This window comes from Fringilla coelebs, assembly GCF_963513975.1.
Source record: "Fringilla coelebs genome assembly, chromosome: 13".
NCBI classification, from domain to species: domain Eukaryota; kingdom Metazoa; phylum Chordata; class Aves; order Passeriformes; family Fringillidae; genus Fringilla; species Fringilla coelebs.
In genome coordinates, this window is record NC_140039.1 from 18,682,360 (window position 1) to 18,698,791 (window position 16,432).

General features: G+C 40.6%; 1 protein-coding gene across 1 annotated transcript; it reads right to left on the reverse strand.

Annotated features, from left to right (window-relative positions):
* Positions 1-231: 231 nt before the first annotated feature.
* EIF4E3 (eukaryotic translation initiation factor 4E family member 3) lies at positions 232-16,179 on the reverse strand (the record flags this gene model as incomplete). Its single annotated transcript, XM_084214191.1, has 7 exons — positions 232-365; positions 856-1,011; positions 2,041-2,107; positions 3,352-3,412; positions 5,438-5,532; positions 7,425-7,497; positions 16,106-16,179. The coding sequence occupies 7 exons, from the start codon at positions 16,177-16,179 to the stop codon at positions 334-336; spliced, it is 558 nt and encodes a 185-aa protein (XP_084070317.1). The 3' UTR covers positions 232-333.
* Between the last annotated feature and the right edge of the window lie 253 nt (positions 16,180-16,432).

A 16,432-nucleotide genomic window follows, 5' to 3' on the forward strand; every position in this document is an offset into this window, starting at 1 on the left:
AGAAGAAAAAGCCAACTATCTTGAAATGGGAACAAATATAATCAGGGTGAACAAACAAGTGGCCAAAATATTTTTTAGAGAAACAACTAAGAACTAAAAATGCCAACTCAACATGAAGCAATGAATCATGTATTTAGTGGTCAAGGCAACTGTTCAGGGCTTTTTTCATTTTCAGTAGCAATAGGCCAGTGTGAAATGTCAGAAACTCAAAAGGGCCAACCCCATGTAGCACTTCTGCAGGGCTTCCACCATTCTCCTCCTTGTCCAGACCAGCTCAAAAGACCAAATAACAATAAATGATCTTGGCATACAATGCACTCAATGCTTTCCACATCAGCCTTCAAAAGCACGATGCTCTCTGTGGGCTAGGGAAGAAAGGAGGTAAAAAAAGAAGAACATGTAAACTCTGTCAAGGAGTTGAAAAGATTAGAAACAGAGAAGATAAAAATGTATAAATCAGTCAAGGGAGAACACAATGTGCCAACAACTGTTTGATAATACATTTATAGGGAGCTTAAAATATGAGATCCCTTAAAATCCTGATTGCAAATGTTCATCTAAATTAATACTTAAATTGGACAGTATGTAGTCTTGAGAGTTATTAAGAGATTCGTTTAATTTGTTTTGGGAATCAGGCACATTAAACACAAAACAAAACAGATTGTGCAATGACATTTAAAATATCTTTTGAATGATAGCTAACTTCTACATTGAAGGGACATAATTTTAATGCAATGTCATCTTCTACATTCCTAAGTGATTAATGATGAATCAGGCAGGATATTTCCATAGAAATACCCTACCAGCATCTTGTTTTTCTAGTGAAGGTAGAAATGAACAGCACAAAATACTTACATTTATAAAAGACCGCTTTAAAAGATGTGTATGGAAGAAGTTTATGAATCTTTTCTAAAACTTTTGCTTCACTTGCTGAAGAGGAATTCATGTTCCAGACTTGCACAACATCTTCACGGTCACGAACACTGACACTAACCCCTATTACTTCATCATCTGTACAGAAGGGGAAGAACCATCAAGGAATACTTTAAAAGTGAGACATGTCTAATTTGCTACTTATGTATTATGAAACAGTGCCCAAAAGCTGGAAAAAAAATAAAGATGTGAAAAAAAGAGCAATCTCCAGTAAGGAAAATACCAATGTTCAAACCAGACAAAGTAGTTACCGGAAAGAAGTTATTGGAAATATTACCTCATGGTGTTTTTGATGAAGTACCATAGGATTATTCATCTTTTCTATTAGCACTCTTAGACTTGATTAGAATGGAATCACAAGACTCCCTCCAGTAAGGTCAGCAATATAAACAACTAAAGACAATTTACCCACAGTGATGTCTACAAGCAGAAATGGGAGGATGAGAGTGAAACAATTAAAACCTCAGGAAAAGCACCTGGTGGAGATCAGACACCAGCTTTTCCAGACTTTGCTCTCTTTTTCCTTTACATTTTGTCAAAATGCAGCAACAGAAAAATATAAAACAAAATTAATGAAATTAATAAAGCCCCAGTCAGGCTGCTGCCGCCAGTGCTGGTAACTCAGTGTTACAATGAAGAAGCCCTTTCTGGTGTGAAGTTCTCAGGATGCAGCTGTGTGGAGAGCTCAACAGCCATGGCACAGATGGGAGCAGTGGCTGCTCCAGCTGTGAGCTCCACGGCATAGCTGCTCTGTGCATCCTAAGGAAAGGGTCACTAACAATGCACAAAGGGGGCGCCAGTCAGAAGCACAAGGCCAAGGGCAAGAACCACCTCTGTCGACATCAGAAAATCATATGTTTGCTTAAAGTGACCCCAAGACACCCCTATCAGTGTATAAAGGGTGTGAGAGTCCATTTAAAAGGTTATTTCTGAACTGCTCTGTAAACTTGAGAAAGGCTATTCTTTTTCGTGGAATGATAGCCAGTGAAAGACAATTCCTACCAGGATATTCACTGTCACTGTAACAGCCACTTTTATCAGATATTCACACTTAGAAGAGAAGCAAATATGGTGAAAAGAATGATGGAGAAATGTCTCAATCATTACCTGCTGCACAACAATCTGTAAACTGCTCTCCAATAGTTGCTAGCAGTAGCTCTTTCCAAACTGCAGCCTAAGGAGGCAGAAAAACATTACATTCACATTATTATTTCTTAAATTGAAAGTTAGGTTTTCTAGCTCAGTTTTGAGTGTCTTCTCTTTCTGAGGTTGTCTAGACAAAAAGGAATATTTATTGTAAGTGCATGCTGTGTTATATAATTAAACGTTGGGTCTGTAGAAGATATTTCATCTTAGCCACGGAGATGCTGTGCCCATGTTTGATGAAGAATGAAGCAAAAAATAAAAAGATAATCAGGCACAAAGGTGTTTTATTTATGCTATTTACAAGGCACTGAAAGCTGGCTGAAGTTCACCTTCAAGCAAACCTTTCAGAAGTGACTGAGGCCATGTGGTGCATAGTTTGAGAGATCAAAAGTATCTTCATGTCAAAAAGGGGCTGTCATTCAGCCTCTAAAAAACAAGGCCTCTGGGGTCCCTAAATTCACTGCCCAGTAATTCAGCTCTCCAAACCACTTGTCACTTCTGACAATCTTCACACCTTGGATTATAGGAGGAAAAAGACAATTTCAATTTCAGTCTTTTGTGACCACTTGGGACTGCAGGGGAGGAAAGCTGCAACTCACAAGGAAAAAGCCCACAGGCAAAAATCAATTAACTTTGGACTGAAATTTTGACTACCATCTTTCAGCATTTAATGCCTTCTGCAAGGCTGTCACATTTTTCTGACACTTCACTTTTTCTGTTTAAAGGCCTGATCCAGAGCACACTTACACACATAAACACCATGTGTGAAGAGGTCAAATCTCCTTTCTGTGGCAGTTCACAGAAGTTACTCACATGCATTTGATTAGAGAGGCAAAGAGAAACACAGTTATTTCATTAGAGCTCAAGGATATGCTCAAATAGACTTCATTTATAACACTTTTAAATGAAAAAAATATATAATTTAGCATAGATTATAGGGAAAAGGTCTTTCTATTTTTCTTTCTATGCCTATAAGCAAACAGTCTCGAGAACAAAGGTGATTATAAATTACCATGTTTCCAAATTGAAACACTGTAGCTTTCATTATTTTTTATAATACATTGCCAAATGTTATCTAAAGCAAGAGATACATAATTATTGGAAAGTAAACTTCTGCTCTTTGACTTTAAAAGGTTATGAAAGTTAAAGTAGTGTTTGGTTGTTGTGTTGGGTGATGTAAGAAGTAAAACCCTTTACAACAGCTTTATCAAACAGAGTTTAAAGAAACTCCCTTACTAAACAAGGTCTGAGTAAAGAGTCAATGTAACATACCGTACTTTCTTTAGGGACCTTCATTTTCCATATACCTCCTCTGGCATTGCTTTCTTCTTCCCTGTTATGGGAAACAGATCAGTGAAAATACACATTCAAGTCCACATCTAGATAACCCTATGCTTGTGGTTTAATTTTCCCAGAAAAATCCCATCTGAAATGCAATTACTAACTCCAGGCAGCATGACTCTGACTTCTGACATCAGAGATAATTCTTTCATTGTTCATATGAAGTGTATCTCTCAGCACCTAATCCTTTTCCCAAGTTTTGTGAGTTGGAAAACACTTGTATTTTCCCTGACTACAGACCATCTTTGAAGTGGCTGCACACTGCATGGGAACAAGCCACAAAACAATTTTACATTTTACTATGGTAACCTTTAATTTTGGAAAACCTCTGGCATATTTTCACAGAAGCAGCTTTTTACTCTTCCATTTATTCAGCTTAATAAAAGAATATGAGCACACTTCATTTCAGTTTTGTGACAGCTAAAAATTAATTGCCCTTATTAAAAAAAGACTGGAGCTGCTGCAGGTCAGGGCAGATGTAACCATTAAACTGCCTTGTAATGACAAAGGCACAGTGCACTAATCTGTGAGCTTCTCAAGTTTATTCTGTCACAATGCTTTTTCTGAGACTTTAAATTAGGGTTTCTAGTTTCCTGTTTAAAACCCTGCAAAGGCCAAATTAAAGGAATAACCTAAAAATTCATCTTTGGAATATATACCCAATGTGATACCTATAGATTCCTCAGGATCAATGGTCTCCCATCAATCCTGACAGATGCTAGGGAAAAGAGGGGGAAACTTTGGGAGGACATCTTCAAAAATCTGCCTCCTCAATTCTTACTTCAGGATTTCTCTTTCTTTCTAAAAGAAAAAAATATAAAATGCTGAAATTGGCCAGTGTACTGTAATGGTAATCTGAGAAATGCTTCTTGGCAGTAATTATTGAAAAGATTTCAAATTACTGATGATGAGATCAACCTCTTGCAATCCCTTTCCTAAAATGCAAAATTACTTTGATAGGTATAAAAAAGTGTTTCATTTTCAGAAATAATCTTTGCATTTTACACCTCTAGTAGTCGCTTAATAAATTAAAGCTAAAAATATTTTTAAAAATCTCGAAAAATCAAACCCCTAAATGCTCTCATTCATTCTTACAAAGATATGAAGGCCTAGACATGATGGTCCAGTGAATTCATACAGATATCAATGTTTTTTCATACCCACTTTAGCCATCCTGACAAGTCACAGTATTTTCAGAAAAGTAACATAGACTTTCAGATGCATTTCACTTTAGAAAATTTACATTTCCAGTAGATTAGGACAGAAATCTCCTGTAGTAAGTCACCACAAAGTTAGACAACTATGATTACATTTAAGAACCCTAATGCAATCACAATCTACATAAATGATGCCAAAAAGATCAAAACTCTTCAGAAAGTGCTGAGGTTCTCTGAGATGCAACAGAACTGCAACAGAAAGAAGGGATGCAAGGTTTGATTTCTGAAAGGAAAAACATCAATTATTTATATTGTATTCCATTACTATCCTACAATCAAGTAGGAATTTGCTGCAATGAATCACCTCATAATATCTTAAACTGCTTTTGATCCAGGGTGCATGGGCATGTATAGGCATATGAAGCATGGACTTCACCTGTACTTTTACGCAGGTGAAAAAGGAGGGAAGGACCATCAGTTGTTTGCATCATTATTTCACCAGCTTCAGTGGAAAGAAAATAATGTGGAAGCTAAAAAAATTCAAGTAGAAGTAACCTATTCTGTGTATTCCTAAATTGAAATTCAGAGTCATATTCTAATTGCTCAGCTTCTATTTCATAATCTATTTTTGTACATTTACATCCAGAGGTGGACAATGCAATTACAGTCTGTGTTTTTAACAAAGACTCTTTGGTACAAGTCACTTTTAAACTGAACAAGAACCTCAGGGTGTTTCTTTCACTGGTCTCCTGAGTTCAGGTGTTTGCAGCCAACAGAAACAAGACCCTCCTGTCCCACACCTTTCACTCCAAGTTATTCCAGTGCCCATTCCCAGAAATGTCTGATGACAGCACACGTACCAAAGCGGGCGCCTTTCTCCCCGCATTAAATGGTAGCTACATCTCAGAGGCAAGTTTGACACGGGAGGAATGTTGTTGTAGACACTCCAGAAATCCTTGAAAAGGAAAAGTATTAGTTGCATTAACACAAGAGAGTGTTTCATGCAGATTTATTTCCTCGCTAATTTCCTCTGAACCAATTACACATCCTTCTCCTGGAGAACGGGCATGTTCTATGTTATAATAAAATGATCTGAAAGGAACTTCTTACAGAATCATTTCTACTTTTATTTCTTTTAGATGCCAATCCTGCATATGTGAAGGTGGAAAAAAGGGAAGCAGTCCAAATGCAGATTATCCTTTTGAATCCAGAGGAAAAATATCATCAAAACTAGAGTTACACTGACTATGTCAGAACAAATGAGTACATAAAAATTTCTTAGCATATTAAAAAGATATCAATATATCAAATATCCACCTTGCTTCACTTAAGACTTCACTTAAGTGTCATTATGATTATCCTGAGTTACAAAAACACCACAAACAACAATGCTGGTGAACTAAATGTCTAACCAGCAACCAACTAGTGTGTCTGAGTGAAAGGTTTCAGCCAGATGCAAAGAACCTGAGATGCACATGTCAATACAGGAGTGGGGAAGAAACGCAAAGATTCAAGTTACCAGGAACCACTGGATTACTTCCCAATGTTTCTGCTGCTAAAAGCAGAAGGGAGGTTTGGGGTGGATAAAAAGGCACCCAAAAGCAGTGAGCAACAGGGAGGGATGACTGAAAAGATTCCAATCTCTTCTCTCTTTATCCAACAGTTGGGAATAGAAAGGATTTTTAAAGACTTAAGTTGCATCAACACGTGGTGATGCTATATTAATCATTAGTGAAACTCATTAAGTATTATCTAGACATAATATGTAAGTATTATCTAATTCATTAAGTAATATCTAACACTTAATCACTAGTACAACTTTAGAAACAAGGATTGCAACATTATGTGATAAAATTTTGTGGCCCTTGGCAACTCTGCCTAACAGCCATTACCTCTACCCAGCCACAAGAAAAAATTGAAGACTTCTAAAAATATAAAAATTTGCTATGAAATACCCATTTTGACTATGATCTTACTCTTAAATGGTTGTGTACCCAAACCCTAAAGCTACTTACAGAAGAAGGAGCAGAGGTGCACTGGCTAGGTAAACATTTGAGAGCTCTTTTTGTCCTGAACTAGGGCCATGGTTTAGAAGGTTTTGTGCATGGAAATCTCATGCAATGCACAAAGTTGTGCAGACTTTAATGAGAAAGCCTTATTTAAAACTTCAGTAGATTGTTACAGGTGTGCTTCTCCAAGAGAAGGGTTTGGCATTGCCCTAAAATTTCAGAGATTTAGTGAACTAGTCAGTGTAGCTCAACTAAGGTGAGACAAATGCCACTTTGCTACACACTTCATGCTAATTGTGGTATTAAAACAGAAATACAGTTTTATGGCAAGAGATACCCACTGCTAGGCAATGGCAAATGACACAGACATGCAGAATTTCTCATTGCTGCAAGTATTGCACAGTTTAAGGGTCCTTTAATTCAGTTTGCTAGAATCTTTTTTTAGATACATACTCAAGGAGAGAAACTCAACCAAAAAAAAATCCACATGCTGCAATTTTTAGTCTTTGCACAATTAATTTCTGTATTAGAAAAAGGAGAAAAGGTTGGAAGATATTTAAAGTACATAAAATATTCAATGTACTGGCGGAAACACAGGAAAGTTTAAGAATCCACATGTCCAATCCAATATTTCTCCTCCTTTCCCCATCCAGAAAGCCAAATGAAATGCAAACACTGACTCAGTAATACAAACACACAACACCAGGACCACTCACGTTTCACACCGCAGTAAGCAAAGCCACAGGTGTGACTCATCCTAGGAGGAAAAATGAAACTTGAGGTGCAAAGTTACATTAATAGCATGTGGCAGCTCCTGCAGCAGAGCCAGGTGCCTTACCTGCACTGTTTGTACTGTATATATCTTCTTCAAATTTAATGCACATTCAGCCGCTGTTGTACCAGGAAGTGACCTTGAAGACAAAGCACTGATTAATTAAAATATTTATTTTATCAAGGAGGTGGAGAAGGGAGATGGAGAAGGAATGTGAATTGTATGAGTGTGAAGTTGAAAGGTTCACACGTCAAAGGGGAAGTCCAACTCCATATTATCACAAATCATTTAAATATAGGAGTTGGAGTTCTTCAATACTTGCAAATAAATTAATATTTGCCAGGTAATTCGTAAAACTAAACACAAGTATCGGGAGTTTTAGCCAAGTAGCACAGCGCTGCCCTCAGAGCTACCACACACCATCAAAGCTCTCCTGTTCACAGGCGACCAGAACGGGACCGCATGATCCTACCCCGGAATTCTTTTCAATTGCATTTAATACACCCCAGCCCCCGTTTTTAGCATTTCAAGGCGCTGCCGGTGCTACACACTTTGAAAAGAACGCTCATCCGCGCCCCTCGTGCGGCCGGGCCCTCAGAGCGGGCCGCTAGGTGGCGCAGGCGCACAGCCGGCGGGCACGGCGGGGCCGGCGGGCACGGCCGCCCCTTCCCTCAGCCCCGCACCGCCCTCACCGGCGGGCACGGCGGGGCCGGCGGGCACGGCCGCCCCTTCCCTCAGCCCCGCACCGCCCTCACCGGCGGGCACGGCCGCCCCTTCCCTCAGCCCCGCACCGCCCTCACCGGCGGGCACAGCCGCACGAGCTCCTCGCTACCCCTGAAGGGTACGCACGGCCTGTGGAGAAGCACAAGTCCCACAGGTCAGGCTATGGCACCCAACGCACCCTGGGAAGCTCCATGACTCCAGGCGGTTCTCCCACCGCCGGCACTGATGCCTTCAAGCCACGCTGACCACCAGCACGCCCTGTAAAGCCAAGACGTCTGTGGGCATCCAGTGAGGCATCCAGTGAGACATCCTTGGGCTGGTCTCACTGCCAGACACCCTGGTACACCAAGCGTGGTTCAGCTTCTGTAGTTCACCCTCATAATGACCATCACCAGCTCCCACCTGGAGCTGCTTCTCTCCCTCAAGGGCCTTCAAGGGAAGCCATAAGAGGAGTTGTTGAGGTCACTTGGTCTGTTCAGCCTGGAGGAGACTGAGGGGAGATTTTGTTGCGGTCTACAAGTTCCTCATGAGGGGAGGTGGAGGGGCAGGCACTGATCTCTGTGGTGACCACAGACAGGACCCAAGGGAACGGCTAGGGGCCAGGGGAGGTTTAGGCTGGATATCAGAAAAAAGTTCTTCCCCCAGAGGGTGGTGGGGCACTGACCAGGCTCCCCAGGAAATGGTCACGGTCCCATGGCTGCCAGAGCTCCAGGAGCACCTGGACAATGTTCTCAAGCACAGAGTGTTCCCCTTGGGGATGGTCCTGTGCAGGGCCAGGAGCTGGACTCAATGATCCTCATGCGTCCCTTCCAACTCAGGATATACTGTGATCCTTTAGGCACACACAGCACCAGCTGCATCCCATCATCTGAAAGGTCTTTTCCAACCTAAATGGTTCTATTTATAGTCTTTTCCATGACTCTTCAGTGCGTGAGACATGGGATGGTGCATCCCACACCCCCAGAAATCCCTGTGTTCCTGTCACTGCACTAACATCCTAACACCCACCTTATAATTCCCAGCACACAGTCCCACAGGCACAATTTTGGGGGAATGAGGTCAAAATTGCTAAGGCACATTCAATTTCTTAGAACTAGAAACATTTTTCTTTCCCTTCAGAAGCTGAAGTAGGATTTCTAAAGAAAAACGAAGATCAAAGACAAAGGCAACCTCCCATTGTGTCTCAGAAGAGGAAACAAAAATGTGTAAAATTACTAAATCTGGAAACAGAAGCAAGAGAGCAGGTTTAAGGAAACAGAAGAAAACGCAGCTGTTGCTCGGGTACCAGCTGAAGAAAGGATAAAAGCAAACCAGATCTCAGCATCCCTCCCTGATACATCTGATCAGCATGAAATACGTCCAGGGAAACACTGAAGTTACTCTCAGTTGTTACAGATATAATTGAAGCTCTGGGCAAACCCTAGATATTCATGTAGAGGAAGAAATTTAATATGCAAAACTCCTGGAACAGCATCACATCTTCAAAAGTCTAATAATAGCTCTAAGGTTTTTTCAAGGCTCCTATTAAAATAAGCTGCTTTAAAAATACATACAAAAGACCAGCAGAAAAATACCTCCCAGGTTTTTCAGTATGAAACAGGCAAACTCGTATCTGCTTTACTATTTGCCTGTTAATTACCCGAACTAAGAGCACATTACCATGGTGGAACTGGCAGGAAACAAACAAAAAAAATCAACAAGAAATTGCCATGACACAGTTGGTTGTCCAGTGGCTCATGAACTATGAGAGCTCCCATGAAAAAACTGATAACTTAAAATTAGCAACAAAAAAAATCTGTTATCAGCGTGATAAAAGGAATTATCATTGTAAGGTTTGGAGGTCTGCGTTTTTTAACGTGTGTGTTTTGGCATTTTTATGTACGCTTTATACTCAGCATTAAAGAGAGAAATTCACAGTATTTTACAGAAATAGAGCCACTCAGATTACTTTTGAAAGCACACAAAAAAGGTAGTAAATTCAAACAGACTTTAAAACTTATCAAGTAATTTAACTATTTGTCAGTGGAGAGTAGTAAATTCACAACCAACTACCCCTTGTTCTTTTCTTGCTAACCATACTAGCACCTCTACCAAGGCTTTGTGCCATGTGGAATGGAGCACAAACAGGCAAACCCTGAGATAAATTTTGCCTCTTTTTGTCTCACCCCACTGCCCAAGAATTTACTTCTCTTCTGGACTATTTCGGCTACTGGTCACCAAGGCATCTGACATACATATGCTGTACAACAGATACTATCATCACTTGATACTACTTGATCCTCATGCTGATACTGCTACTGAGTTGCTTCAATAGTAAGGTCTACTCACATAAAAGATTAAAATGTATTCTCTAGCCATAGCCTTCAAAGGTTACCTAGATCATCATGGTAGCCATTTAACAAATTTAATGGCATTTAAAAGAGCAGCTAAGACAGGTAGACAGAATATACCACTCCAAGGTTATAAAATGGTTCATTTTGATAGTTGCAAATAATGTTTTCCAGAGAAACTGTGATCAGCTGGCAGAAAGCACCAACCAACCAGAAAATTACCTATTTTAGAAGTTATGGTGAGTGACCATTTATTCCTAGTACCCTGCCTGGTAAGTGCTTCAGGCCCACCAGATTACAGTGTTATTTCAACCTTTCATTCAGCTCTGGAAAGTGTAAGTCTCTTATGGGCATGAGCATGAGCACCCAAATGTTTTTATCTGAAAAATAAACAATCAAGCAAAACCAAAATCCTACTAAAAAAAACGTAATTGAGAAAATTATGATGCATCAATTTAAAAGTTCAGGATCATTTGCCCCAGAATTTACACCTGCACAAATTTGGTTTAATGCATGAGTATAAGGCAGGGACAGTATTTTAATCAGACAGACAGAAGAAAAAAGCATTGAATTTCCTACAAAATTCCAGACTGCTGACAAATCTGAACTGTAGTGTTTCTGTTTCACCCAGAAACTCAGCAGATCCACATAGATGACCACTCATTTTGTGCCTTGAAACCCATGAAATTGGGATTTATTTTATTTTTAGTTGAGTACACATTTTAAGTTAAGTTTAAATTGGGTTAGCAGAAATGACAGATGATTTTCAAATGAAAGAATCTGTAGAAATTCCTATTTCTGTAACTCTCCAACAAAAACTTGCACTTTAAGTTAGGAGTAGTGAGATGATTGTGTACTTTAGTAAAAAACTCAGTACACAAAACAAGACCCTGCAAATATTGACCCTCAAAATGAAGCCATTATTGGATTTTTCCCATTCAGATAATACTGCCATCAACAATACAAATATTCCAATATGCCCTACTGACCTGTCAGTTACTGCCATGGTGAACAACTCATTTCCAGGAACTCAACAGGCCCTGCTAATCCCCATGAGCACTGTAACAGGAAGGAGCTGGATCACGGCACCAGCCTGGCACTGACAGATCCTCTGGGGGTGGAAGTACTTGTTCTGTCACCACTTCACCTACAATTATGCATCTGGGTTTTCCATGGAGAGTCTGCAAATAAAATATTTTTGTGCTTCTCCTGGTCTGCCTGTTTCGTGTCCTGTGATGCCACTGCTTCGTCAGAACCTTTATAGGAGAAAATTTAGTGCAGTATCAGGACTAATTGAGTTGCCTAATCAGGCCAGACCCGCTGTACAGCATCTCATGGTGAATCACACAGGAACATGGAAACAGGAATAATCTCCACAAAATGAATCCTAATGCCAGCTTTCTTTGCTACTCCTTCATTATTCCAGCACGAATAAAGAACAAAGGATACAAAGATAAATCCCATTGTTTTATCCATGAATAAACCTCCAGGTGGTTGTGCTTATGTTAATTTCTGATGCTGAACTGTAGCTTTTCTGTTTTTCTGAAAAGAATTAAGTATAGAAGTTGTTTCATATGTGCTCACACTGGCCTTTGTTTCCCAGTGGGAATCTCATCACAGCTTTAGTGGAAGCTTTAAAAACTGCCAAGCAGTTTTGAAAATACCCCTATAAGTGCTTAGCCACAACTGCTTTTGGTATAAATAAGCAAAATATTTATTTACAAAGCATAAAGTCAAAAACATGCTGTGGCAACTAAATAAATCTGGTAATCCATTCTGAATACAAAGACTGATTTCAAACCATCAAAGCCTGTCAAAATGCACTTACTGGATTGAACATTCTTATAATATTAACCATCATTTTTCATTGTAAACCACCTACTCACAGGCTGTAATAGATGAAATAGATGATCCTAGATAAATAATTTTTTCTATAGGGAAGAAGGGAAATTATTAAGTTTAGTTTCAAATATCTGATGTGTTCAGTTAGGAAGATTAACACATTAAAATGGTTCAGTTATCAAAATGTAACTACTCAGCTTTATATAGAACTCATCTACAACATAGGGAGAAAAATCAGCACATAAGGACAATACTTTATGTAATAATATTTTGTCTTTCCTGGAGTAGACAAATAACACTGCTTATTTGACAATGTTTATATGCACATACTTTCCCTCACAAAGATACTGAAGAGTTAAACTATTCTTGCAAGAGAATTGAGATTATCTAAAGGGCATTGTTTGAAGTCAGGCTAGAAAACAGGGCAAGCAGGCCATGATCCTGCAAAATAATGGGAAACTGGGAGGAGACACAGCCAGGACAGCTGACCCCAGCTGACCCAAGGGATATTCCAGACCATCTGACATTGTACTCAGTATATAAAGTGGAGGAAGGAGGAGGAAGGAGGGATTTTTGGAGTGATGGTGTTTGTCTTCCCCAGTCACGTGGGATGGAGCCCTGCTCTCCTGGAGGTGGCTGAACACCTGCCTGCCCATAGGAAGCAGTGAATTAATTCCTTGTTTTACTTTGCCTTCATGTGTGGCTTTTACTTTCTCTATTAAACTGTCATTATCTCAGCCCACAACTTTTCCAGCTTTTACCCTTCCAATTCTCTCCCCAATCCCACTGGGGGGGGGAGTGAAGGAGCATCTGTGTGGTGCTTGGATTTTGTCTGGGGTTAAACAACACTATGTGATAGCCAGGCTAAGTGACAGTTGGGATTTGCAAAGTTTATTAAGTAGGATATTTGCATTATGTCCACATGTACATCAGAAAGTGTAACCATCTTCACAGCTTTATATTTATACAAATATCACACTCAGACCCCCAGACCCAAATCCCATTAAGGGATGGTTTCAAGTTCATAAGGTGGCTTGTTATCCAGCACAGCCCAGTCTTTGAAGGTCATGTCACTTGACTTTTCCTTTTGTGCAATTCTGGTGCTGAATATGCTACACAATATAGTGACCAGATTGGTAATGCTCATCCTTTATTTGTTATATTCAGTGATGCATATTGACACTTCATTCTAAAAAATAACTGAAAGACTATCCAATGTAGAAAACCTAAGAAGGTAACCTTTCCTTTCAGAGCCAGAAGCCACTACAAGCAAAACCAGTCTTCCTGAAATAAGCATGAGTGTGAAGGGCCACCAGCATGAATCAGCTTCCCAAGGTGGCACCAAAAGCCCCTGCAAGCCTTGCTGAAATTCCCCCTGCTCCCTAACATCACTGCAGGTAAGAATCCTACTAATGAGACATGTGGGTATGAACTTGGAAATCTGTAGAATAGACAAAAAAACCAGCAAATCTAAACTCTTGTTTTCCAAACTTCTAGCACTTGACCTTGGGACTTTTTAAAAAGGAAATCTCATTTGTCTTAAGTGTAAAACACCTGCCAGCTTCTCTGCACCTTCTTTGGAACTGCTGACCTGCAAGCATTTCAAGATCACAGATAGGATCTTTTTTGTCAAACTGGTGAATAACTTTCCCCCAAAGCTCTCATCATGCTCGTTTTCTGAAGGCATTTATGGGGTAAGATAGCAGAGAGCACTATCAGATGGTTGCTATTTCAGACATGGATACCAAGAAAGGCTGAGCACTAACGGGAAATGCAGATGCCCTGTGATGAACCAGGACCTGACCACAAGATGCCAGCCTCCAGATGTTCAGCCTGTGCCAAGGCACTCACAGGAACAAGTGCTGATGTAGATAAAATAAAGGCATTTACTTCTGAAGCAGGAGATGGATCCAGTACTGCTATGATAAAAGCAAGGCCGTGAACCCCAAGGGTAGCACATCACTAGTTGCTACAGAAAGTACCACTTAGCTGATGGATATTTATTTTAACAGCATGACTTAATGAAAATATATGTTTTAGAGATCTTAAAATTGTATGTCATGGATCTCTCTCGTAGTAATTTAATAGAAAGAGATAACTATGTATCCATCTCAACATCTATTTATCCTTAAGCATCACTTCTTCCTGCTTTTCTCTGCAAGTACAGGGTAAAATGTAGCAGCAGTCAAAAATCAATACCATCTCCTGAGGAAACAGCACTGCTCCACACTAGGTACTGCTGAAGTTGGTTAAAAAAGTGCCCACAGTTATATTCTACAGAAAGTCCAACTGATACAAGCCTAAGCCTCCATCAAATCTCTGTGGATGTACCAATAAATTTCCCAGCTACTTCTGTGAGGCTCTGCAGAGATAGAAACTTCCAAAGACAGCAGTAAATTAAGATCATGGTTTCGTTTCTTGCCTGCTTTTTAATACCTTAAATGATTTTTGAGTGTATAAAACATGTCGTGTTTGCTGTCATTCTTCTTTTCTGTCATTATTCTATCCCTGTTATTGGTAAGCAAAATACAGTTTTGTGTATTTATGATCCCCCTTTTTTTTTCTTATATATACACTTTTGGATTTATAAGTTAAGAAACAACAGTACTAATTAAATGCATTTACATGTGATCTGAAAAGCAAAAAAAAAAAAAATCAGCAGAATAACTGAATTTTAAGCATCTAAAGCATTGTGGAAGTAAGACTTAAGAAAAATAAATGAGGACTCAGGAACTCAAAATGCATTTTAACTGCTGACACTGATTATAAAAAATAGGCATGCTTTTTTCCACATGGCTTATGTAAACAAACAGACCTGGCTGGTGACTTGATTAAACACCAGTTCAAATGATGCTTTTTAAAAACAAAGAAGCAAAAATTCAGCTTTTATCCCAAACCTGACCATAACTGTCACGACTGCAAAAGGAATAATCAGAAATAATTGGTGGGTTTATTTCTTAGATTTGATTTGCTGGACCTGAGTTTTCAACAGTTCCTTGTTATTTCTCTGTCATGAGTTGGAAAGTTACCAGAAAAATAACTAAAGAGGAGAATTTTACCAATAGCATGGGGCAGTATATTCAGTGGCAGAAAAGTGGGTAAATTTTCCTTCTGGAGTGGGAAGAAAGGAGAATACATCAAAAAATTGAGAAAAGGAAGCTGTAAATTAAATAACAAGATGCTAGAAAATACATGCTAGGGAAACAACATCAAATGCTGGTAAGAAACTTTCAGTTTTGACTTTGACACTTTTTCCCTATACCTCGCTGTGTGCTCCACAGGGGTGAGCTCCCTTGGCAGCCTCTTTCCACCGCATTAGCGGCTCAAACTTCAAGCAAACGAAGTGCAATAACAACCTGCAGGTAATTAATAAATTTAGCTAATTCTTCAAAACGTATCACTTCAGATTTCAAGAACTGATCACCTGCGGGAGCCAAACCAGCTATTAAAGAGTTGTAAGATTCGGCATGTCACGGTCGGTGGGACCGGGTCCATCTGTGGCAGCCGGGCACAAACCACAGCAGCAAAGAACGACCTTTACCCTTCTATTCCCGGGGCTGGCGAGCGTCAGCTCTAAATTTAGAGCTCCAACCTGCACCGACGGTGCCTGGACCAGCGTGTGTCCGCTGAACTACAGAACCGAAAGCGTTTCCGAGCCAGTTTCACCACGCGGAACCTCTCCCGGCCCCCTCGATGGGGACAGGCACCGGGACGTTTCCCATTCGCAGCCCAGCATTAACTTCCCTCATCCAATCTTAGAACGAGCGAACCGCTAATCCCAGAGACGCGCATCCCTTCCTAGACGGATCTGGGGTTTTTCCCCAGCTCCCGCCGCCCCCCAGCTCCACTCACTTGTCCAGCCAGAAGGTCCACGGCGAGTGCAGCGGCAGCCCCGGCGCGTCCCGCTCGGGGGGGCTGAGCGCCATCTCCCCGGGCGGGCGGGCGAGGGGCGGGACGGGGCGCGGGGAGGGGACAAGGGACGCTGCGAGGAGGGGGTGAGCGGGACTCGGGTTGGACGAGAGACGGGTGGGACAGAGACGGGGACAAGATGCGATGGGAAGGACAGAAAGACAGGAAAGGGGCAGGGCGATGACAGAGATGGACGTGGCCGAGGGAGCAGTGGAGAGCATGGGTGGCTCCCCAAAGGGGCACAGGCGCTCGCTCCATCCCATTACTTCC